This window comes from Azolla caroliniana, unplaced genomic scaffold, assembly GCF_043228905.1.
Source record: "Azolla caroliniana isolate FFs.n. ecotype wild unplaced genomic scaffold, voAzoCaro1.0.p SCAF_10, whole genome shotgun sequence".
Taxonomy (NCBI): domain Eukaryota; kingdom Viridiplantae; phylum Streptophyta; class Polypodiopsida; order Salviniales; family Salviniaceae; genus Azolla; species Azolla caroliniana.
Window position 1 is genome coordinate 4667833 of NW_028230445.1, and position 26702 is coordinate 4694534.

At 37.2% G+C, this 26702-nt stretch overlaps 1 protein-coding gene across 2 annotated transcripts; it reads right to left on the minus strand.

Moving 5' to 3' along the window:
* Nucleotides 1–253: 253 nt before the first annotated feature.
* On the minus strand, nt 254–8222 carry LOC147858788 (ABC transporter B family member 20-like). Of its 2 annotated transcripts, XM_087326505.1 has the most exons (12): nt 8108–8222; nt 7111–7915; nt 6713–6767; nt 6436–6611; nt 6158–6358; nt 4623–4882; nt 4201–4511; nt 3904–4124; nt 3482–3822; nt 2568–3310; nt 2248–2489; nt 254–1861 (listed from the first exon to the last, which is right to left on the minus strand). In XM_087326505.1, the coding sequence occupies exons 2-12, from the start codon at nt 7474–7476 to the stop codon at nt 632–634; spliced, it is 4146 nt and encodes a 1381-aa protein (XP_087182631.1). In that variant the 5' UTR covers nt 7477–7915; nt 8108–8222; the 3' UTR covers nt 254–631. The 2 variants fall into 2 exon arrangements, with proteins under 2 accessions (XP_087182631.1, XP_087182630.1); XM_087326504.1 differs by lacking the exon at nt 8108–8222 and having other exon boundaries at nt 7111–8026.
* Between the last annotated feature and the right edge of the window lie 18480 nt (nt 8223–26702).

Below are 26702 nucleotides of genomic sequence, written 5' to 3' on the forward strand. Positions count from 1 at the left end.
GTCTTCTTGTCTTTCTCTTTCTCTTTTACTATAAATATACGCTGTAGCTTGATGCATCACACTCACATTCCCCGTTTTATTGGGTGGGATTCAATGAGGTGTCTAAATAAATTCTTAGTCTGAAAGTCCGATGGAATTCATAACTAATGCCTTGGTGGTTCTATTTTCTTACATAATTTCAGGAGTGGAGACCCTTTCACCCAGTGAGAAATACCCCCACAAAAACAAATGGAGATTGAAGACATGAAATTATAAAAATGGCAAGCATTGGATCATGTCACAATATCTCATTGGTATTACACTTGTACATAAAAAAATGAGTTCTGAAATTAATACAATGCAAGCTCATCAGTCTTGCAAATAGAAACCCTTCTGGTGTATATACATCATCATGTATGTTTCATGAAAATCTGTCATGTATACCTCAAAACTATTTGAACTATTTCTTTCCCCAGCGTATGAAGAATGTACCGGGAGGCGTTTTTGTTGGGACACATTTCACAAAAGTGCGGATGTGTGCAATGTATAATTAATAGATGGAAGACATTACCATATTACAGTCTCAAGTGACTAGTTTACAACACATTTCCTTGATTTAAGGGAAGAACTCGAGATATAAATTGTATTAGAATTATGATATCCTTTGGTCATGGAGAGATGGCTTGAAGTGTGGCTGCATCAATCTTGAATAAAGTCCATTTTTAGCTACCAAGGTATCATGGCTACCTTGCTCGACAATATGCCCTTCATTAAGCACAACAATCATGTCAACATGACGCATCATGGCTAATCGGTGAGCGATTAATATTGTTGTTTTATTACCCATGATGAGAGTTTCAAGAGCCTCTTGCACTGCTCTACTAGATTCTGATTCGAGTGCGGAAATTGATTCATCGAGTAGTAAAATGGGTGCTTTTTTTAGCACAACACGTGCTATTGCAATCCTTTGCTTCTGACCAGAAGTAAGTTCTAACCCTCTCATTCCAACATGAGTATCATAGCCATGAGGCAAACTGCTGATAAAATGATGTGCATTTGCAGTCCTTGCAGCCTCTTTCATTTCAGCTTCAGTCGAATTATGGCGTGCATATATTATGTTCTCTCTTATAGAAGTTGAAAACAAAATGGGCTCTTGTTGAACAAGACCCATGTGGTTCCTAAGCCACTTCAAATTCAAGGACTTAATGTCTTTACCATCCAGAAGAACTTGTCCTGCGAGTGGATCATAGAATCTCTCTATCAAAGCAATGACAGTACTCTTACCAGATCCTGAAGCTCCAACAATTGCTACAGTTTGCCCTCCTGTCACCTTCAAATTGAAATTGTCCAACACCATAATTTCAGGTCGAGTTGGATAACTAAACTCGATGTTTCTCAGCTCAATTGTTCCATATACATTCTTTAAACAGATTCCTGAAGCTTCATCTGAATCAATCTTAGGTTTGCGATCGATTATTGCAAACACAGAGATTAGAGACTTGCGTCGTTTTAAGATGTAGGGGGCAAGACCAAAAGGTTCAACCAAAGCAAATGTAGCAAACGAAAATATCATAAATTGCTTCAGAACTGTAGATAGACTTGCTTGGGATCGTTTCACTAACAAAGCTGCGTACCAAAGGAGAAATGCATTGCTTGCAAAAAGGAGAAACTGAGAGACCCCGAATGCCAGACCTCTTACTTGGCCACTCAAGTAACTTTGTCTTAAAATCTTTGAAAGATGCCCATCATAGACTTCCATCACTGTCTTCCCGGCAGAAAAAGAGACAACTGTGTAGATGTTTCTTACTGCATTTTCCAACACCATACAAGACTTTTTGTGAACCTCTCGTATGTCACCAGCAAATCCTTCAACCCAAAGTTTCTGCAGAAAAATATGCCAAAGCGGCTTAAATCCCTAGGCCAACAAACAAGGGAATAACTTCTACAAAGATACATATGTTATTTGGACTAACTAATAGATATCATAATTTACAAGTACCCTCAACGTAGTGAATGCACGCCATAATTATATTTATAGGCAACCAAAGTCAACTTTAGCATATGATCATTTGACTTTGGCAACATACTAATTGCTATACTAGCTCCTACTGTTGATGAAGCTTTGTCTCTTCAATATATGAGACTTGCTCTTTCATACCTACATATAGAAGTTTCTATGTTTCTACAATCTTGAGAATATGTAACAGATTAGGGCACCTTCACTGTACATGCATAAAATAATGAATATTACGACATTTTGGAACCAACCTGAGCTATTGCTGCAATTACGAGAAACGGAACACAAGCAAGAGCAATCAGAGCAACTCTCCATTGCAGAACAACCCCTAATACAAATGCTACAATCATAGCTGCCGAATCCTGAACAAGTAATGAAAGGCAGTTGCTAAAAGCAGCTCGTACAAAAGTAGCATCGTTAGCTAACCGCATATTGAGCGAATCTGTAGAGTTCTCTTCCGCATCAAACCAACCAACTTCATTTCTCAAGATCGCTGCCATCAAAACAGTAATCTCTATTAGGTGCCCATTAATCACACTATAATTCCCAAATTATGAGCCATAAAGTTCACCTGAAAACATCAGTCTACGAACCCTTTCTGTCATCTTTTCCCCCATAATTCCAAAGTAGAAGTGCTGAAGAAAATTGGCTATCACTGTTACTACGCTCATTCCCACTATGACAAGGCACCATTTATTCACTTCTTCCTTTGATCCATCTATTCTATAATTCTGTACGGCTTGAACAATAAAAAAGGCCAGAAGAGGATTGAAAGAACCAAATATCGCAGCACCCAAACTCCCAAGTATTGCACAAAACCATTCTGGAGAGCTAAGTTTTGCAAGTCGCCACAATGATGGTGGTTGGTTACTGGCATTTTCTGTGGATTCTTTGGCATTCACACTGGGTTGTATATTTGCTCTGCTAAATATTTGAGAATGAGACCTCTCATTTCTTGGATCAGATGTCAACAAGGGAGACATGGGAGACTCTGGACGAGAACGGCTCGAAGAAAGTCTCTGCATTGCCTTAACATTCAGCTTTGATAAAGAGGGCAAGCACATCTCAAAATTCTCTTGGTTTCTGTTGACAAAGGAAGGCTTCTCGTCAAGTGAGGTGATGTTGTCGGTTATCAGTTCAGTTGGCGGACTGTACAGCTTTCCTGTCTCCTGCGTGGCACGGTAATCAAAAGCATGCAATGCATTATCTCCATGCTGAAGGTGCAGCGAAGGAGATTTTAATAGCTCTAGTGGTATCAGCTCTTGATCACCTTGTAACATTGCAGATTCATGTTTTAAAGGCATAACTGCAGCTCTGGAAGAAACCAATTGTTTTGAAGAATAAAGGTTAGCCCATATGATCATATACAAAACACAACATTCTACAAAATTTTAATGAAATTCTAGAGGAAATAGAAAAGTGACATGAGAAGATAAGGCCCTTCTTAAATGAATTATACGGAGATCTTCTAAACTATCATCTCACCGTTTTGCTGGTTTAACATCTTCTTCATGCTTGACAAGATCTCGATACAAACCATTGGCATGTAGTAAATTATCATGCGTTCCCAACTCAACAAGCTGACCTTCTTCAAGCACTGCTATTAAATCTGCAGTTCGAACCACCGAGAGGCGTTGAGCTATCACAATAGTTGTGCGACCAAGTGTTAACAAGTCCAGAGCATCCTGTACACTGGATTCGGCTTCGGCATCAAGAGCCTCTGTGACCTCATCCAACAGTAAAATACATGGATTGTTTAGCACTGCTCTTGCTATAGCTATCTTCAGCTTTTGATCTTCAGACAAGACAGACACAACCCCACCAACCTGCAATAATGCACAATTCAAGGTGTGTCATTTCCAACTATTATGCCCATATGTTGCTGATAAAGATAAAGACATATCTACCTGGGTGTCATAAGCTTCAGGAAGAGAGCTTATAAATGTATGTGCACGTGCACTTTTCGCCGCTTCTTCAACTTCATCCAAACTTGCAGAGCGACCATATAAGATGTTGTCTTTGATGCTTGATGAAAATAAGGCAGGCTCCTGACTAATTAATCCTATTTGGCTACGAAGCCATTCTACCTTCAAATTTTTTATGTTCTCTCCATCCAGCATAACTTCACCTAATATATGGTAATGTCTATATTAGAATCTGGAAGCGTTACAAGAGGGAAATTTTTAACACATCTGGCTATTTACCAAGTGATGGATCGTAAAAACGTTGTATCAGAGGAATAATACTATTCCTTCCAGAGTCTTGCCTTCCAACCACTGCAACTGTCTTTCTTGCTGGTATGTTGAGAAAAAATCCACTTAATATAGGTACATCTGGGTGGAACGGATAACTGAAGTAAACATTTCGAAATTCAACATTCCCCTGGACATTCATCAGATCTTTTCCTTCATTGCCATCAATATGCGGTGAGCTATTAATGATACCAAAGAGCCTGTGTGCTGCAATTCTTCCTTGTTCGAAGTCATAGAAATTTGTGGCAGCCTGGTTCAAACCTCTGAGAGAAAAAAGAGTACATCATAGGAAACTATTAGTTGACTTCGCAGCAGTCCAAACTAGTTGCATTTTGCAGAAACTGGGCACATAAAAGAAGGGCAGTGATACTTACAATCCACTTAAGATTATGGAGAACAATGCAACCACTACATCTCCCCCATCAGCAAGACCGTTTGACACAAGATGGTGCCCAAACCACAGTTGTAAGGCACATGAACAAATTGCAAGTCCATATGTAAAACCTAGACCAAGCCCTTGGACTAAGCTAATCTGTACACCATATCGTAATGTGGCTTGTAGTGCATTAGCATAAGAGTATTTGACAAGGGTCTCATTTGTGAAAGCATAGAGTGTCTGAATGTAACAAATTGCCTGTTATGATTTCAAACAAAAAAGTTTCCATTAGAAATTTGATTAAAATAGCACAAACACACACAGATATATTATCACCACAAATTTGTGAAAATTTACAGTCAGGTTACACGCATTCACCAAACAAATAAGATTACCTGAGACAATAAAAATGAAATCATGCATGTTAAATAGAATAATGCATTTGACAGATGTGCACAGTGAGGTTATCGTGAGTGATGCATAGTACCGGAATATACGCACATGCACAAAGATAGATAGATTTTATATAAGAAGATTCCTTCACTTGGTGTATATGTGCCTATAGATTTCTGCAGTGTCAATATGATTCCACTATTTCATGCATACACAGAATATAAAGATAGATATGCACATATGTAACATGCATATACTTCTAACTGCAAGCTATCAAATCATATATGTGATCTAGCAGACTTATTTTAAGCACATACTTCATTACATTTTTGTAGGAAAAACTCACTTATCATAAATAATCTAAATATCAGCCTTTTTTATAATTGCACCAGTAAGCACTACAATGCATCATACAGACAACCTTGCCTAGGATCTCTAATAAAAACGAATAAAAAAGGTGGAGAACTACTAATTCACCATAGCCCAACCAGAGCAATGACTGTTTTCACGCCTATTTGATGCTTTTTGAAGTCATTGGAAGTCTTAAAATTTTGTTAAGTTCCTAGGACCAAATTTATGGAGCTCAAATATATCTATATTTCAAGAAGTTTCAAGAGTAAAATTTGGGCATCAGCGCCGGTACTTATCATAGATCTAGTATGGATTGTAAAAGATAGATAAGCCATCATTTACAACTCAAAATATGTTAATTTGTAATAATGTATTCTGTCTCATAGAACAGTATAGATCCTGAAAATCGTTAAAGTTTCTGTGTCATTTCTCTTCTTTTCTTTTTCTTGAAGTGTGTGCATGAGAGAGAGAGAGAGAATGTATGGAATATTATATGGACGACTTTGAAAAGCCACAGTGACCCATGACACCAAAAGTTATATCCATGTGAATCAGTAAGAAATCAGCATTAAACCAGTACAAGGGTTTGTAGAATTTGAGGGGTAATGGGAGGAAACACAGGACTGCACCCAATGGTTGACGAAATCTAATATAATATGTTAGGATTTGAAGAAGCATGCACTATTAAAAACCTCAGAAACACTACATACATGCATCCTGCATATTCATTATATATGCCAAAATGAAAATTTCATGTGAGCATATTTATTTCTAATGAACAATGAGAACCTGATCTGCTATTGTTGCAGCTTCAGCATATGCATCTTGAATATCTTCTGCAAGTTTGTGTAGAAAGACATTTGAAATGCCACCCGCGGCCACAATAAAGGGTCCAGTTCCTAAGGTAAGTAGAGCAACTTGCCAACAACTGATAAACCCCACGACAAGACCCCCCAGAAAGGTTGCCATATTATGTACATAATTCCCCACCTGCACATTCAATCTATCATTTTTCACCTCAGCAGTGAAATATATAAATGTGAAAAGGATTGAATTTTAGATTTTACCTTCTCACTCAAGGTAGACTGTATGAGGGCTACATTGTTCAAAACTTGACTGACAATATCCCCATTGTTTCCATAAGTGTCAAAGAATCCCATATCCTGGTTAAACAAAGCACGTACATAACTAGAGCGTATCTGTGCTGTCTGTCTCTCTCCTGTATGGATCCAGCATGATACCTCTGTTTAAAAAGAAAAACAGCTTTTGTAACAAAGTCGATACTGTAAAGAGAAAAAATACATGATTAGCTTATCAGGATTTTTTATTACAAAACAAGATTACCGATCCATCCTGCAAACAAAGAACTCATCGCAACATATATGATGGAGAGTGCATGCTGCAAAATAACAACCAACACTTATTAGTTATATGCAAACAGTAATACTAAAATATATGATCCCCTCATTTCGTACTTACTCACCCCAGACAGATACTCCAATCAAATGTCAGAAGAAGTAAGCTTTTCATGCATACAACAAAAAATTAAATTGATAACTAGAGTGTGTACATTTACATACATGCATGCATACATACATACATACATACATACATAAATCCTAATCCTCATAAATGCACATATATGATAAGAAAATCCTAATCCTCGTAAATGCTTTGATGTTTCAAAACAGAGGTAGCTATATTTCGAACAACGTTATTTCCTCAAAAACCAATATATTCACCTGGCTCAACTCATCAAACTGCTGGGAAGAAGTTGAATCCTGTTGATCAAGCATGTTGATGATTTTACCAAAGAAATGCAAATATATAGGCAAGGCAGCTCCATGAGCTGCAGCGGCAGTGGTAGCAATGACCATCAAGAACCAATCAAATGGTGTTGCATAAGCAAATAGCCTGAAGAAAGGAACAGCCGCAGGTGGTATTTCAACCTCATCTTCATCTAGGATTCCATCCTCGTCGATAGGAATGGGCTCTTCTCCAATATCTAAATATGGAGAAGGAGACTCGGGTGGTTCAGAAACCTCTGAAACAGGAGTCAATGGTTGTACACTCTGAGGCAAGCCAAGCAGACTCCTAGGAAGCATCATAGTGGCAAACTTCTAAAAGCAGACAGGCCCAAACTGTGGAAAGTCCATGGTATAATTCATTGATTCATCACATGATCCTGATTGTGTGTTAGCATTATGGTTTTATTCCTTAAATTTTTGCTGGCATTATGTTTTTCTGCAACAACTGCACTGCATCAATCCCATATTGCATCAATCATCTTGCACAACTGCTGCAAAAGTGGGTTTCATTATTGCATCATAGAATTATCTTTGCACTTCATCGAAGCTAAAATTGTTTTGCATCGCACATTTATCCCGTTTTTACATCATGACATTATCCTCTTTTCCTTCAACCATGGTCTATTTGCATCAGAAGATTGTCCGTTTATTCAACAATTCGACTTGCTCTAATCCAAGTCACTGAATTCTCTACTTAGGAGAAGGAGAAAAAATATGATTGTAACCTTACAGCAAGATCCTGTGAATGATGTGACAAAACAAGAAGAATCTGCTTTGTTCAAAATTTTGACTTCAGAGAAAATTAACTGATTTCTTGTATACATGAACTTTCCTCCCTGTCTACCTTGACTAGGGGTAAATTTTGATTGAAGAAAACGGCCCTCACACCACTTTATTAGACAAAAAAAAAAAAAAAAAGGACAGAGCAGACCTGGCAAGATAAGCCAGAAGCTTCAACTAGTTGTTATAAGACATGGTCTCCAGGAAATCAAGAGATAACTCTGTGATGTGAGGAAATCAACCATCAATGGGATGGCCCTGTTTTTCTTTTTTTCTTTTTTTTTTACCTCTTGATTCAGGAAGCCAGGGGCAAAGGAAGAAGAAAAACAATTGGGTGGGTGCAGATGTTTGGGGGGAGGGGGGGGGGGGGGCTTGATGATATGGGCGAGCAGAGGAAAAGATGAGGGAAGAAACAGAGAATGGAATGGAATGGTGATTGAGGTGGGGTTATGGGAAACAGAGGAAAGAAAAGGAGAGCAGAAGCAGAGCAGAGCAGTTCAAAGTTTTGAAGCCTCCTCCATCGCTGACTGATCAAAAAAGCTGCCCCCCCCCCCTCCTCCTCCTTTCTTTCTTCTTTCGTGGAAGCTTTTTGGGGAAGGAAAGGAAGAAGTAAAGCAGGAAGGCACGTGCGGCCCTGCGTCCGCACGTGCGCCACATCAGCACATGCTCTTCTTTCCCACGCTCGGGAAGAAGAAGGATGTATGTATGTATGTATGTATGCCTTGTTTGTATGTATGCATTGTTTGTATGTATGTATGCCTTGTTTGTATGTATGCATTGTTTGTATGTATGTATGCCTTGTTTGTATGTATGCATTGTTTGTATGTATGTATGCCTTGTTTGTATGTATGCATTGTTTGTATGTATGTATGCCTTGTTTGTATGTATGCATTGTTTGTATGTATGTATGCCTTGTTTGTATGTATGCATTGTTTGTATGTATGTATGCCTTGTTTGTATGTATGCATTGTTTGTATGTATGTATGCCTTGTTTGTATGTATGCATTGTTTGTATGTATGTATGTATGTATGCATTGCTTGTATGTATATGTATATATGTATGCATTGCTTGTATGTATATGTATATATGTATGCATTGTTTGTATGTATGTATCCATCATTGCATTGTTTGTATGTATGTATGCATCATTGCATTGTTTGAATGTATGTATATGTATGCGTGTATGCGTGTATGTGCGTATGCATTGTTTGTATGTATGTATCATCATTGCATTGTTTGAATGTATATGTATGCATGTATGTGTGTATGTGTGTATGTATGAATGCATTGTTTGTATGTATGCATGCATCATTGCATTGTTTGAATGTATATGTATGTGTGTATGTGCGTATGCATTGTTTGTATGTATGTATATATATATATATGTATGTGTGCATTGTTTGTATGTATATGTTTGCATCATTGCATTGATTGAATGTATATGTATGCGCGTATGTTTATGTGTGTGTGTGTGTGTGCATGTGTTGCGGGTGTGTGTCATGTCTAACCACAATCTCATCCCAACGCCTCTGATTGGTTTCTCGTGGACACGATGATCAATCTTGTCCATTGGACATCGTGGGCATTCATTGCAAATCTAGGAGATTCGCTCAGGGCCTAGCCAATGGTGCGGATTGAACTTGGGGGCTCTCTCAACAAAGATAGATAGATGGGATGGATAGATAGATATTGATGTTTAATTATATTCTTAACACCCATGGAAGACTAATTCCAATCCAACACAAGAGTGAGAGAGACGCAGACAAAGAGACACAGAGAGGAGGTGGATGAAGAATGGATGCGTGGGAACACCTTGACTAGTAATTACTCGAGTAGCTTTAGTGCATGCAATTAATGAATTACGAAAAATTAAATCCAAAAGGGACGGGGTTGACCGCATCTTTTTTGCTCGAATTGTACGTATATGTAGTTGCATTAGACAAAGTGGTTGGGCTAAAGGCATTTCAGGAGAGAATAAGAAAATCTTTGGAGCAATTTGAAAGAAACTCCAGAGTATTTTTCTCGTCATACTAGCTTGCCCACTAATATTAGTTCATATTTTGAATAATTCAGAATATTTTTCTCATATTACTTCATATTTTCGAGCATTCTCGTTTCATTCTAGAATATGCTTTCACGTGTCTCACTCACTAGTTTTTGCCCATAGGAGAAGGCTGAAAGTTTGAAACCATTCATTTCCTTTGATCAATTTGAAAGCGTATCGTCTAGTTAGACGTAAAGACATGACTGAGACATGAAAAGTCAAATCGCATTAAAGAAAAGTGTAGTTTAACAATACTTGTCAAAAACACACTTGGATAGAAATTTGAGTTAGTACATGTGAATTTTGTGTGAAACTATTGTACATCATGTAATATTCTTAATTAAGACTTTCGATGCATCCGCATAATGCGAATTGAGTGAATTACTTTGAAAGATATGTTACAAACCATTTGCCGTGAATGCCATGATTGAAATTGAGCATAAAACATGGTCATCTAGGGGGAAGGAAACAGTCGTTACACAACATCGACAAAGTGGGCATTTTTATACAAATTTTTGTACGACATTGTTTACTCTTGCCAAGTTTTAACTATGTGCAAAGTACTTACCCCTTCTATGAAGACATGATATCCCCGTCACATATATTTTTGTGCTCCCGTGATTGGATAACTAAAGACAAGACTTCTCTAAGTTTTTCTCTCTAGAAGCACATGCTTTACACATTGTCTTCTCACTCACTACCTATAATGTGTTGTGTTCTTTGTGACTATTGCTCTACATATAGTATTATTATTATTACAAGTATTATCAAAATTCAATGTAAGAAATTGTGCCCATGAAGTGTGTGTCATTGTATTGGTGCTTGGCCCAATATCTATATATAAGGATCTTTGACCCTTGAATCGATTCGCCCATCTTGTGTGGAAACTTCAAAATGGTTCTTCGATGATCCTTTATTATATTATTGATGTATTATGTGGATATACTACAACTCTTTAAAAAATGCAATCATCATAAATAAATAAATTGACGCACAATCGTAGAGGAGTGATAGTTTTTTTTTTACCATAAAACATATGCTCCATTGGTATTAATAAAAAGCCCGGAGGCAGTATACAAATAGTACATAATATTGTTTCATCTCCACAGTATATCTGAAATGATTCTAGTATTTGTAAAAACTGTTGGGAAAAAAAAACCAGCCATAAAACACAGCATTGATTCCAGTGATCTGCTGCAAATTCCATGTCCTCCGTCTTTCCAATCATATGTGTCAGGTGTAAGAAGATTTCCGTCTCTGTAAGAAGATTCACCATCCCAAGAGAAGCAGTTGCAAACAGATCCCATTTGCTTCGATCCCCACAACTTATTCACTCTCCCTTCATGATGTGCTTCGGCCCCCTCACCATCATCACTCCTAAAATCAACCAAATTGCTTCATTCAATCCACCTCCACCATCTCGCCGAATGCCACCAATGTCCTGTGGAATTAACAACAAAATAAATAAAAATTCCTCATCCCCTCATGAGCTGCTTCGATCCCCCCCACCATCATCACTCCTAAAACAGACACATTGCTTCCTTTAGTCCACATCCACCATCTCGCCGAATAGCACCAATGTCCTGTGCAATGAATCAACAAAAATGAGAAATTGTTCCTCATTCCCTCATGATTTGCTTCGTTCCCCCACACCATCGTCACTCCTAAAAACAGAGAAATTGCTTCAGTCAAACCACATCCACCATCTCGCCGAACACCACCTCTGACCTATACAAAAACAACAAAAACAAGTGAATAATGGTTCCTCATCTCCTCATGATTTGCTTCTGTCCCCCCCACCATCATCACTCCTAAAAACAAACAAATTGCTTCAATCAATCCACATCCACCATCTCGCCGAGTACCGCCAATATCCTGTGTAATTAACAACAAAATAAGTGAACAATGATTCCTCTCCCCTCCTGATCTGCTTCAGCCCTCACACCAACACCACTCATCCTCACACCATGACAAAGTTGCTTCAAATCCCACTGCCATCATCCCGCAACCTATGAGAACCATAATATCTGTCTTAAGTCAACCCATATGTAGGGTATCTTGCTTCCCCTATTCCATCTCACCGATTAACGCGGCCCTGTAACACAACAAAAATGAGCGAAAATCATTCCTCGCCTTCTCATAATAATCTGCTTCAGCCCCCACTCCAACATCACTCATCCTAACCACAAAAAACAGAAAAACGGCTTCGTCCTGTCCCCATCTACCATCTCACTATCTCTGATTCGACAATCCTGTTACACTAACAACCAACAAACGAGTAGAAAACAAACAGAAATCCTCACCTTCTCCTAGTAATCTTTGACAACCCCCACCACCATCAGTCATCCTAATCACAAAACAACTTAAACCTATTTCAACCTGTCCACATCCACCATGTCGATGTCTCTGATTATCACACGAAATCTGCCTCATACCACTAAAATCTTCTTTTACTAGCCTGATTCAGCATCCAGAACATCATCCCATTTCCTCATATCTTCTTCTAGCATATGTATATCTTACCTACATTAAAATAGGCTTCATACATGCCGCCACTGTCTCCTCCCTGTTATCTCATGTTGTTCGCCATAAGAATGGTACTGGTGGCGGGAACAACCAACGAGGTGGCACATAACTCCACCTAACCTCCGTGCCTGCATCTAACATTATAGGAATAGCTGACCAAACTCGTCGTAATCTCTTTCTTTTTCGAATGGTTGTGTTTCCATAGCCTTTATACCTGTCATACTCACCTTTAACCGAATGTACTAATAAATTCCAAAAAGACTTTACCTGATCCACAACGTGAATGTCTTCATCATTGTATAACTTGGAGCACCGAGCTTTCCAAAGAACCCATAGAGACAACGAGGAGACAATCTGCCAAACATAGCTCCACGAGAAGAACTTGACTCCCTGCAAGGATCCTGAAGTAGAATATACTTGAAAACTTCTTACATATAAAGACAATGAAGAATGATTATAATGATAAAAAGCCCTTTGTTGATCCAACATTCCCCAAAAGACTGCACCCCACGTAAAAATAGCAGACTTATACTTATGGCCTAGAAGCCTAAGAATTCGACACCAAAAACTTTTTGCGGAAACACATTCCCAAAATGCATGATGCAATGTCTCATCCGCAAACCCACACATAATACATGACCGATTACTCACCGATCCCCTCAATAAATGACCTATTGGCAATGCATAATGAATCATCAACCACCGAAAATGCAATATCTTATTCATGCATTTAATAGACCAAAACTGTTTCCAAAACATAACCATATGAGTAGATGAAACATTACCTTCCTCCCAATACTTTTTTCCAGCAGGTATCGGCTCGGTCTGCCTCAACATAAAATTCCTACCAAACGCTACTGAATATTTGAAAAAAGGAAGGATCTTAGTCGAAGAGTCAGATATGGATAATTTCCAACCATAATCCGTTGGATCCCACTGCAGGTCATCAATAGGTTTAGAGTCTAACACCAAAATATGAGATGAAAAATTAACTATTAGTGGACTAGGATCAATATATATATTTTTATGTAATCTAGCAATTACTCGCACTGGCAATTGCTTTGCAGCCAACATGATTTGAGACTCCTCATCCACTAGTATCAACCTACCATTGTCCAACACTTCATAAAAATAAATGCTACCATTTTGATCATATAACAATAATTTTTACGTACCAAGCCATGGTTTAGGGATATAGAATCAATAATTGAGAACAATATTGTATCTTAATGAAAAAATATTATGTCATTTGTGCTTCCATGTATGTGTATGACATAAATACGAGTTTACCTTGTATCATAGTCAATATCTCTAAGATCTATTGCGTACCAAGCCATGGTTTTTACGTAACAAGCCATGGTTTAGGGATATAGAATCAATAATTGAGAACAATATTGTATCTTAATGAAAAAATATTATGTCATTTGTGCTTCCATGTATGTGTATGACATAAATACGAGTTTACCTTGTATCATAGTCAATATCTCTAAGATCTATTGCTTCTTTGGCTTCCCTTATTAGTTGAATCACCTTTTTGTGAATTACTACACATACACGCTATGGATTTTTCTACATGTTTGTGCACTAATCCCTCTCTCATAATTAGTTTACCCTAGTGGTAAGTTGTTACACTAGGACTAGGGTTCGAAACCTAATTTTCTCATCTCTCTATTATATACTTCATACATATCTCTTAATTCACTTGATACCTCATAATTAGCTTACCCTAGTGGTAAGTTGTTACACTACAAACACTACGGTTCGATATCTCTTAATTCACTTGATACCTCATAATTAGCTTACCCTAGTGGTAAGTTGTTACACTACAAACACTACGGTTCGAAACCTAATTTTCTCACCTCTCTATTATATACTTCATACATATCTCTTAATTCACTAGATACCATTGTGGAATGTAGGGGTTGAACCCATGACCACCTGGTCTCCATTGGGCAACCTGACCAACTGAGCTACATCCATATGAGCTCTTTCTTTCTCTCTCGACAGTCTTGAAAGGGAGATGTTCACATTGTTTTGACAATATTTTGCCCACTTTTTCACACTTAAGGGCAATACCTTTTGACATTAACAACCACACATTAGTAAAAGTAGAAGGTGTGTTACGACGTCTTTGCAAAACTCGATGAAGAGCAGACAACAAATATCGACCATGGGTCCATGATCTTTGACTATCATCTCACATTCAATATTGCATCTTCAATGGCAAGTGCAAGAGTATTAATACCAATTGTCAGCCTCAAATCATTTAATGGTATATGATGGATATATAAATCACAATCTTGGGAGCGTTATTCGTAGATCTACAACCATAGCATTTTAGCTCAACAAAGGCATATCTTAATATGCTTTTGTTCACTAAAAGTTAGCATTAGCAAATTTGTATCTTGTAGGGACTTGGAAGGTTACATCACACGTGTCTATCAACAAGATCACACATACATACATCAACACGTATAACATAACTCAATATTTCAAAATCCAATATCTTACCACTATGTTAGTTGTGGCTTGTCCTTTTTCTCTCCCTCTAGAAAGCGAAAATTTACAATTATTCTGCCCTGATATTATTTGTCTATGCATAGCAAGGCTAAATACATATTTCCAAATCACATGTTAGGTTCTAGTATCCAACAAGTTTTACATTAGCAATGCTGTGAAGTTAGACAATTATGTGTGAAATGTGAGCGGGATTGTTGGGGATTTGAATCACAGAATATTACATTACCTCAAGTCACTATTGTGTCACCTTGTGGGGCAGTTGATGGTTGCTCCTTCGTTGTCCTCCCTTTTCTTTTTTCACCTTATTGCTCGTCGATACACAAAATAGAGGGGAGGGGGGGGGGGGGTGCAACATTTCACCCATTCATGGAATTTCGATTTCACAAGGGCTTTTGTGGGGTTTCAATTCCACAAAAGCTTTGGGTTTTTGTTGAATTAATTCTACAAATAGTCTCTTTGTCACAAGCCATCACGAGCATTGTCTAGATGGTGAAACACTTTAGTTTTGGCTCAATGAGCAAGTTCGACTCTTGAAGCTCCTAGTTTTCTCGTTATGACGTAAAAGATCCTTTGGTACATCTTTGGCCATACCCATAGCCTATCATAAACTTGAATTTCAAACACTTTCCTCCTCTAAATACACCATGTCACAACAGTGTATGCACCTTGAGACTCTTTATTGTTTATTCAAGCAAAGTTGATGGTTATTAAGGAAAAATAATATCTTACTTGATGTTAAAGCATATTTTGTTTTAATATCACTAGAAGACGCACGACTACAAAATGAGTTATAAATAACTTGTTACTAATACTTCCATTCAACAAGTTACTAGCATTTGGACAAAGTGATGGAAATTAATGGCAAAAGATCGATTTTTCCCCCTACAATATCATAAGAAATTTTGCCACAATATCCCTACCAGAAGTTCCATAAACAAAAACGTTGGAACTACCAACACTAGTTTCCAACAACTAGAAAATGTCAATAGAATTAAAGTGCAAGAAATTATGGTACTATTTTTTAAAACTTATTTTCCAACATTTCTGAAGTGTTGGAGACACACACAATTGGTAAATTTTGCTAGAATTTTCATCACTTTAGTTCTCATTGTATATTTCCAACACTTTCGATAATTGTTAGAATTTTGGGCACTAAAAATCTAATGTTGGAGATTTTTATCTATAACTGCATAAATTTCCAACATTTTGTCAATTCCCATTCAAATTTGGAAAATCTTGATAATTTGATTCTTAGTTATCTTATAATATTCAAATCTTTTTGTTGCTTTTGCAGAGATGTAGCTGAAAAACACAACACTTTTTAATTGAAAAACATTTTGAGAATTTAGTGTAAATTATTATTTATCATTATGCTTATACAATATTAGCATTAGAAATCAATATGAGCAATTGAGATGGCACCAACAAATTTTTTGAGAGACCTATTATGTGTGGGTGCGGCAATTCCAAGCATCGAAGTGGTTGAAAATGACATATCATATATGTAAATAGATACAAAGAGCATGACAAAAGAGTCGTTTGATAACAATTTATGAACTTGAACAATGATGAATCAATGAGTATGTTAATTGTATTGTTTTTGTGAGTCTTATTCATAATAAACATGCGGACAAAAAAGATGGAATGGGATTTAGCTAAATTGTGTGAAGTGATACCTCAAATTCTTTGTTTGGTTCCTTGCTTATGATAGTAATGTTGGACATGTTTGGTGACAATTAGCTAGTCTCTAGAGGCATGCCTATATACTCTCATCATCACACATTTGCAACTTTGAGCCCATATTCAACATACAAGTCATAAAACCTTCCCTCAAATTTGGACTATCCCCATCCTCTCTTACATATGGATTAGCTATCCATCAACTCTACACCAAACAAGGAATCTAGTGCGATGCAATGAAAGCATTATCACATGTGGGGTTAGATTAGGGCACAATACATTATTGTCTGAATGATTGTATGATGATTTGTAAAGACCGTCATGACAAGAACAGTTGCCCTATGTGTGGTGCAAACCATTATCACAAAGACCTTCAAGGAGGTAATATACCATGTTAAATGCTATGACATTTTTCTCTCATTCCCTTGTTAAGGCATATGTATTGATGCAAATAAACTACAACCTTGATGACATGGCATAAGAAGGTTATATCGAAAATTGATATAACTGAGGCATGTGGTATTAAGTCTACTAATTCATCTACATGACTCATGGTTTTAGTAAACCACCAGCCTTTTCAATCAAGTAAGTTCAGTAGATCCTTCTAGTGACCTTTCTTTATTGATGTCAAGGAAACATAAGGTGAGTAATATGCAATTTACACAACCTTTGATAGATGAGTTAAAGAGGAATTGGTAAGGTATTAATATGCTAGATTTCCTAGACAATGCAAGCAATGTCATGTATGAAGTGCACGTGGACTATGCATGATTTACTTGGGATTTGGAGGATGTTTTGGAACTTTAGTGAATGGAAAGAATGCATGTTATGGTCATATGTTTAAGACTATATAGTCACTGATTGGAAAACATAAGCTATGAGAATCATTCTAAGTTTTCTCCTATAAACCATTTGGTTTGGACTCACTTGGACAAGTATACTAGGCCTCTCCCTTGTACGATTACAAATATTGGCATGATGGGATGGCAAGGAAACAATGAGATGCCTCCTGAGAAAGAATGAAGAATTGTCAATCTTCAATAGATTTTATTATCGGGATCCTTTACTTATCCGTCATATTCTTGACCTTATCCCATTGTGTTTGGTCAAAGAGATTGGCCATGCCTTGATAAGAGAGGTGAGGAAGATGCATTTCAATATGTTGTGCATATAGAGAAACATTACCCAACCAATATTTTGAAATCCAAACACACTTGATGGTGCCTCCCATTGATGAGTGGAACTTTTTGGAATGGTGGTCAATAGTAGATGGATCTTCTATCTCAAGTAGTTTATAAAGAAACCCAAAGGTTTTGTGAGACAAAAGACTCATCTAGAAGCTAATAGTGGGATACTTTATATATGAATCGTACTTGTATGTAATTGAGTACCTTGATTGGATGGAATATGTGGACCTGACTTTAGTGTGGAATGCAAAAGAAGATGATAGAATGTCTTGGGGTGTGCCTCAAGGCAACACCGTTACAATATGCTATATGATATGGATATGGCATATTATGGTTACATAGGAGGGATTTTCGAGCTTTCGTATTTGAGGAAACTAGGGTGATGTTTGATATTTATGTGATTGCTACCTTTGAACAAAATCTACATTCAATTGGTGATGTTAAGTATATATCCCACCTTCGCCCTCCTATTGTATAGTTTAGGGATACACTAGAGACCCCTTGGAGTTCTAACTAAGGCAATAGAGAGGATGGACTAAATATTGCAAATGTATGAATGTGTTATATATAAACTTTAATATCCTTGCAAATGGGTGAGGAGTATAATTGCAGTAAATTTAAATAATGTAGAACTATAATTACACTAAAAAACTCAAAGGTCTTACGGATAATTTACATACCTTATAACCTTGTATAGGTTGCATTCTTGGTAAATGAAACAAACACATTTTCCAAAATCAAACATTGACACAAAACAACCCCTTCGACTAATTCGCAGTGACCTATGTGAACCTATGCAAACCACATCAATGACAGGTTTTACTTCTCAACCTTCATAGATTATCATACAAAATTTACCAGGTTTTCATTCTTGAAAGAAAAATTAGAAACACTAGGAAAATTCAAAGCATATAGAACCCTTGTAGAAAACCAACTAAACATGAACATTAAAATAGTCCACACTAATAATGGGGGGGGGGGGGGGATTTATATCCAACAAGTTCAAAGAATACTTGCAAGAAAACGGCATAATACATCAATATACATTGGGATAAACCCTCAATAAAATGGAAAAGCAAAAAAGTAAAAAACTCATGCTCATCAATAGTGAAAGATAAATGCTCAAAGCTATTTAGATCAATCTCTAGATCCATGCCTATTTTCAGTTCCCAGAAGCATTTCATTGTTTAACATGCCCTTCCTCATCTTTGAGTGCCTAGGTAACCACCATAAGCTTTTTCTTGTGTGAACCTTGACGTTGAAAGCCATTGAACTACTTCAACGTGCCACTACATGATATAGATATCTTATCAATGTTTGTATGGAATAAATCATGGATGTGCCTTGCCCATCGTCAGGATTCTTCCATGTTGGCATGTGTGACTCCATTGACTCACATCAGAAGTTGGAGATAAGCGGACTAGAATCGTTGGCATCTGCCACACGGTAATCGATTGTCTCTCAAAACTACCTGAATTGTTCTCTACCACGGAGTCCGACGATAGACAATTACTCCCCTCCGAACAAGGCTTACAACTTCCATTGTACTGTGTTATTTGAGGGAGCCTTTATTTCTGAGTTAGAGGTATTGAATAGAGGTCTCAAGGGTTCTTCCGGTTGGATTGGCTCTATCTACAATAGAACCGGAAAGGACCACCACCCTTCACCTCTTTCGTTCAACCATGTTACCCTCAAAGTTGAGTAATTGCCCTTCTCCGACCCTTCCCACCACTAGAAGCAAATAATTCATTCCACTTCAACTATTCTTTGAATCTAGTTGTATGGTCGATCTGTTGTGTAACACATCTGATATGTTGAGGGGTTCTGTGATTAGAACCACAACACACTACCTCAACAGATGAGGCGAGACCTTCTCGACAGGTGGAGAGGATGCCCATGACTCGAGGTGTGAATCATGGACTTCTAAGTCTTCTTGACGAATGGAGAAGACGCCCATGACTCAAGGTGTGAGTCATGGGCTTGTGGCATAGTCATGTAACAATTGCTTCATGATATAAAAACAAACTCAAATATTATATCAAATGAAATTTGTGAGCTTTGAACCCATAAGCTTGTATATCAACTGTAAAGCACAAACCATTAAAATAAGCTATGTTGGTATAACTATATTATAATCATCATAGTTGTGGCTTTTATCTATTGATGGCTATCATGCATCACATCCATTTCATGCATGGCATGCTTCTCATGCACCCTCATATACGTCATATGCATGTGAGCACCTATATAAAGAGAGGGAAGGGATGCATGTAAAGTTTTTTTTTTTCCGAAAAATCATATTTAATTAATCAATCAAACAAGTTAATTAAAGAGTTTTTGTCTTTCAAAATTGAAGTCAAGGGTTCAGGAGGTCCAAATTATTCACTAAGTAATCCTTCACACAATCAAGCAATGTGGTCATGGAAGTTTGAGTTTGATCAAAGATCCACCCTAATCACAATTCTTTTTTGTGGTGTGTGATCCTAGGATGCGTTCAACACCCTTGAAAATTATTATTATTTTTTTCCAAAAAAAGATACTACATTAGTATTAGAAAATGCCATAAGGCTAAACATACAAGATATACCACCAATCCCCTATGTTTTTCTAAATTCTAACCATCGGCTTAAAGAGACATTTTGGTGTTGAATAGAACCACTCCAACTTATCAAAACGTCGTCTATAAAATATACCTATGTCCCAAATGGCATGAAACTCCACATGTCTAAGCTCCGCTTGATGCGTATTACCTTTTATACTATCCAAAATTCCTTTGAGATTATGCACAATCTCTATCCAAATTCCCGAAATTATTTGGGCAGGTCTTTCAGTCACATTTTGAAATACCTTCAAACATCGAGCCTTCCAAATATACCAAATTGTAATACTATTTACCAATTGCCATATTTGAGGTTTATCAGTTTGTATTTGTGGATTCAGAGGGGTCAATTTTTTTTTCCATCAAACCATGTCTCATCATAATAGCATCTGCAACCTCCTCCTGTTCATATACCATCGGTTTATCATGTACCACCGCCCATAATACTGCACCCCATGTGCACACTGCTCCAGGATATATTGGAGTTAATAATTTTATGATTTGTTTCCATATGTCGAGAGAAAAACCAAAACGCCACAAACAATGTTTAATAGTCTCTATTACATCTGTACATAAAGGGCACATCTTGTCTACATTTCCTTTTCGCCACCCATTAACTGGTATAACATTATGAACCAACAACCATCGAAAACAAACAATTTCCTACTCATCATTATACCCCGTAACCATTTCCAAAATTGTTTTAGATGTTGTGGAGAAAGTTCATTTCGTCTCCAAACAACATTTGCAATTGGTTCTTTCCATGATCTAGCACCTAATATTTTCCTACCAATCTTCACAGAATACTGAAAGAACGGCACATATTTGATGTTATCTTGCACCCACACCTTCCAATATAGTTCTCTAGGATCCCAAGTTAATGTAGATATTGGTCTCCTTTCCAATATCCAAATTCTCCAAAAAAAATCACCTTTTGAGGATCCGGATCTAAGACCCAATTTGATCCATCATTTGCAATCACCCTCACTTCTTTATGTAAACAAAACCTAACCTAAACAAATCATTTTCCATAGGTGTAAAGATTAACCTACCATCATCTTGTACATCAAAACTCATATGCTCTTGTTCCCCAATATAGGCTTTAACTCCAATTAAAACATCCAATGGAGTAAATAAACCCATCTACTTCTGTGTAGCAGATCCAATTTGCATCTGAACATTAAAAAGGGCATTCTGGATCGCATAATACATTATCTTCCCACCCCATATATTACTAATTAATATCATTTGTTGATCTATAGGTTTAGACAGAAATGTTGTCCATGCACCTATAAATTGTGCTGGCCCACGATCTAATTCTGCCCATGCACATCTAGTACGCATTCCCAACATTTGTCCTCTTTGGTCAGTCAACCATGAATTCCAAATCAGAGGTTGTCTATAGAATTCAGATTCTGTTTTTGGGAATGTCTTAACTAAATCAAGAGAAATATATTTACATGCATTAAGAACACATCGAGCAAATCTCTCTTCCTAATTTGTAGCAATAGCCAATTTGTTATGTTCCATAAAAGCCCATCTAAAACTAGGCCTCCAACCTCCAGCCGTCTTGGGACAAAACCTTTGCAATTCATAAAACAACAATTGTTTCCAAGGTTCTGATCCTAGCAACAATCCTCGAATCACAAATTTTGCCATCAAAGGTTTGGATTGTTGTAATGGATCTACAATCCCTAATCCTCCTTTATCCAATGACTTAACAATTGTGGACCAAGAGACTTTTGCCCTAGCATGGCTTCCATCATTACCAGACCACAAATAATTTTGAATCAATCTTTGCAATTGTCCCATACATGATCTTGAAAAATCTAGCATGACATAATATACTAGAGACTAGACAACAAAACTTGATTAACGACTATCACTCTACCCGCAAATGATAGTTTAGCTTTACTCCAAAACAAAAGTTTTTTCCTAATTTTCAATAGCAAAGAAGCAACCTGAATTTCTAAAGAAATATTCACACCTACTTGACATCCCAAATATCTAATTGAAGTGCCCTTGGGAACCCATCGGAAATCTGGATGAGGACTCCATTGTGGAGTTGTGGAATTGGACAATACCAAAAAACCCACTAATTTATTCCAATTAATTGATGCACCTGAAGCCATACAAAATTTTTGAACTGTTGTGTACATTTTCTGCAGATTATTATTCTGACCATCCAGATACAAACTTGTATCATCAACAAATTCTACATCAACAACATTTGTCCCATCAATGGGCATTGCCATTCCTTTCAATCCAACCTCTTCAGCAATAAAAAACAAACTCATCGCTTCAACAAAAAACAAAAATAAATATGGTGCAAGTGGACAACCTTGTCGTACACTTTGGGAAATTTGAAACTCGTCACCTTTAACCCCTCCTGCCAAAACAAAACTGCACGTTGAATTATACAAAGAAGGCACTCCTATCACCCATTTCTTTGGAAAACCCAATCTTACAAGAGTACCCTTAAGGAACTCCCAATCAACACGATCATATGCCTTTTCAAAGGCAAGTAACAAAATCACTAAATCCTCTTTTTTCTTCCGAGTCAAGGCAATGGTTTCCCAAAAAAAGAACAAATTATCCAGTATATTTCTTTCCTGAATAAAACCTGTTTGGGTGATATGAATCAAATCATGTAAGAAAGGTTGCAATCTCAATGACAATGTTTTTGCGAAGATTTTATATATTGTATTTAACAAAGTTATTGGTCTCCATTTTCTAATATCATCTGATATACCTTCAACCTTAGGTATTAAATAAATCAAGCCAAGTGCCATACTACGAGGCATGTACCCAGTGTCAAAAATTCTTTGATAAGTTTTTGTTAAGTCTTCCCCAATATATTCCCAATATTTGAGGAAAAAATGTGGAGTAATTCCACCCTCCCCTGGACAAGACATAAAACTTAAAGCTCTAAGTGCATTATGTATTTCCATAGTGTCAAAGGACTTAAGTAATGCAACCTTCATTTCATTTGTAACTTTTGGCTTAATTTTGTCCCACACACATTTCCTACTTATGTGAATAGATTCTGTAACCACACCATCAGATAACAATTTAGCATAATACGTAGTAGCAATTTGTACAATTTCTGACTCATCTTCTGTTAAGGAGCCATCTTCCCTCCTTAGTTGTTTAATCCCTACTGCCAACCATTTCGGTGCAACTTGGGAAAAAAACGTCTTGTTTACTTTGTCACCTACTTGTGTCCATTTTGAAGTAGAAGCTTGATATTGAAAATTTAAAATGTTGTCCTCAATCTTTCTTAATTCCCATTTCGCATTATGTAAAGCATTTGTTGTCCATTCACACAATGGATCCCTTGAAAATATTTGGAAGTCCATCAAGGCCATATTCGTGGGATATGACAATAGATTCACAATAAAAGGATAAAAGTTCTACAACCTTGATTCTTGCAAATTCCTCTTTGGATGCAATAGCATCATCAACAAAATGACTATCTTGTGGCAAGCTAACTTCAGAACACCGTGCTCAATATCATTGTGGAAAGGGTGTACAAATCACACAATGATCACAACAAAGAGGAACAAGAAATTACATTCCTTGAGGTACTATCAAAACTATGCCAACCAAAGCCTTCGAACTTGGAAAATGAAGTAAAAGTGCAAGTAGTTGAAGAATAAATGAAACCGAAGCTTATTCAGAACTCTAAGAACACGTTGGAAGTTCTAAAGAAAACATACATTAGGAAACAATATATTTCCAACAAGAAACAATTTGTTTCTTGTTGATCTTATTTTTGATGCAACACCAACCTCTGAAGCATTGCCAACACTTGAAGCGACGCGATCAATGTCGGTGGATAATGTAGGCCGCATGCCGTTGCTCCCTCTCAACCCTCCCTTGTGCATAATTGTTAGATCCAACAAAACATCCATTAGGTTGTCCACATGTAAGGTTGCTTTCGATGCGTGCGTCCACACCTGCAACTTCTTCCAACACATCCACACTTGAGCAAATAATCTTTGACATCTCAAAGTTGTGATTAGGGGTCCAATAATAGTTCAACCATCGACACACTCAAAGAATCTTTGACACGATCACTCTAAATAGCTCAAAGGAAAACTTAATAATGATACACACCTCATCATTTCTCTGTGATTATGGCTCCGAACTCACTTATACAAGCTTCCTCATCACACCCAATGGATAAGAATGTTAGGATTTGTCCCTCCTAATGGGGGAAGTTGGTAGTTGATTGGGAGAATTGACAGATGAGATCGAGTCATTCGGCCCGATCAACCAGTGAGTCGATTGTACAATTTAAGAGAATGAAGTGAAGATCGAGTCAACAAGTCGGGCCGACTAGATAGTCAACATGAGAGTCGGCTAGTCGGGTCGACTGGACTATCGTCTTGTGTGTGGGTCAGATACTTGAGTTGATTAGTTGGTTGATTAAAGGCTATTATTATTATTATTAGATAATAATAATAACATATTGCTATAAATAGGAAGAGCTAAGGCAAACTAGTTTTGAGAACATAACGAAGTGTTGTATAGTGCATGTGTATAGAGTGTAGCAGAGAGTGGGAAGAGACGCGAGAGAGGCAGAGTTTAGGAAAACTTGCCGAAACCCTAAGAGGGTATTCTCTGTTTCCATAGAGAGTTGTAAATCTTTCCCTTGTACCTTTGTTCATAGTGAAAACCTGCTCTCCTGTGGTTTTTCCCGTTTTAGGGTTTCCACGTAAATAGTGTACTGCGTTTCTACTAATTTTTGTTTTCCGTGTTTGTGTATTTTCAGTTTATTTTTCTCACAGATCTACGGTCCTATCCCTTCAAATGATGACGCATTATCATAGGAAAACTTAATAATGATACACCTCGACACTTTTCCGTGATTATGGCTCCGAACTCACTTATACAAGCTTCCTCGTCACACTCAATAGATAAGGATGACACATGATCATTTCCCCCACCAAATGTTGAAACCGCCAACATAAAAGACTGCCTACACGATTGAGAAAAGGGTAAATGGAACAATGCCACGGACAAGGAATTGTAGTCAATTATCAACAACGACACATGGGAGCTTGTACAACCACCCGAAGGATGCGACATTGTCGGTTATCTGTGGCTACTACCACATAAATTGGACTAGAACGACTCTTATCAATTGACACAAAGCACGGTTAGTCGTGAGAGGCTTCACTCAGGTAAACGGTGAAGACTTTATGGAAACTTACTCATTGTTTCCATGGATTCACTACATGGCTATAGCCAGTGTTGCACGTCTAGGTTTCCACATTCATCAAATTAGATGTAAAAATTGCATTTCTAACATAAACATTAGACATGAAAATCCCAATGTGCAAACACGTTTTGGTAGCTTGTCATGATGTTGACTCTTGAGCCTTCTCCATAATTCATTCTTGTAGATTCCTAAGTAGTCTCTTATTTTTTTGTTGTAATTCCATGAATCTGGTTGATAAACAATCAAGTTTAGAGAGAACATACATGCACTCTTGCTTTTTGAAGTATTCCATTGCACCAATGAAGCTTGTAATAACTCCTGAAAGTAAAAGAGAGTAAACTAGTTCAACTAAAAGAGAGTAATCTAGTTCAATGAGAGTAAAATAGTTCAATTGTTAGCATAGTAACCAAGAGCAAGATACAATTGTAGAAAAGAATAGATAAGTAAGAGAATAATATAACTATATTACTAAGAAGGAGAATATTAGAACAATAAGCCAAAGATTGTGTTGAACTAGAATGATTCATCGATAACTATAAAACTTAGCTTGCATAGCAAGATTAGACACATGCATAATTGCCACGTGGAATTCACGCAAGCATGCAAATTGTCAATTGTGCATTAACTTGTGTGAGGTAGCGATATCTCATATCAGAGGTGTCTCTTTCTCATAGAGATACAACTTTAATCAAAAGGTTATCCTTGCACACTCATACAACATAATCTATGTTGTAGACTTCATAACATAATCTATGTTGTTGAATAATGGATATGACGAAGAGAGCTTAACATCACAAATAGTCTCAACAGTCTCTCAATGTGTTGTAATGAAGGGGGTAGTTAGTCCCCTTTACGTAGTCCCGCACCTAAGGCTCCCAAACCACCACATGTTCCCACGTGTCACATGTCTATATGTGTTTGCCCCAAATCCCAAGATGATTGGTTTCCCTACTATCATACAA

What these genes read in the sequence shown, in the direction of transcription:
- LOC147858788 (XM_087326505.1), bottom strand. Translation starts at nt 7,476, where the DNA reads ATGATGCTTCCTAGGAGTCTGCTTGGCTTGCCTCAGAGTGTACAACCA. An exon ending in TCCATAATCTTAAGTGGATT is followed by an intron (nt 4,512 to 4,622) that starts GTAAGTATCACT and finishes TTTTTCTCTCAG; the next exon opens with AGGTTTGAACCAGGCTGCCA. An exon ending in TCGTAGACTGATGTTTTCAG is followed by an intron (nt 2,490 to 2,567) that starts GTGAACTTTATG and finishes TTTTGATGGCAG; the next exon opens with CGATCTTGAGAAATGAAGTT.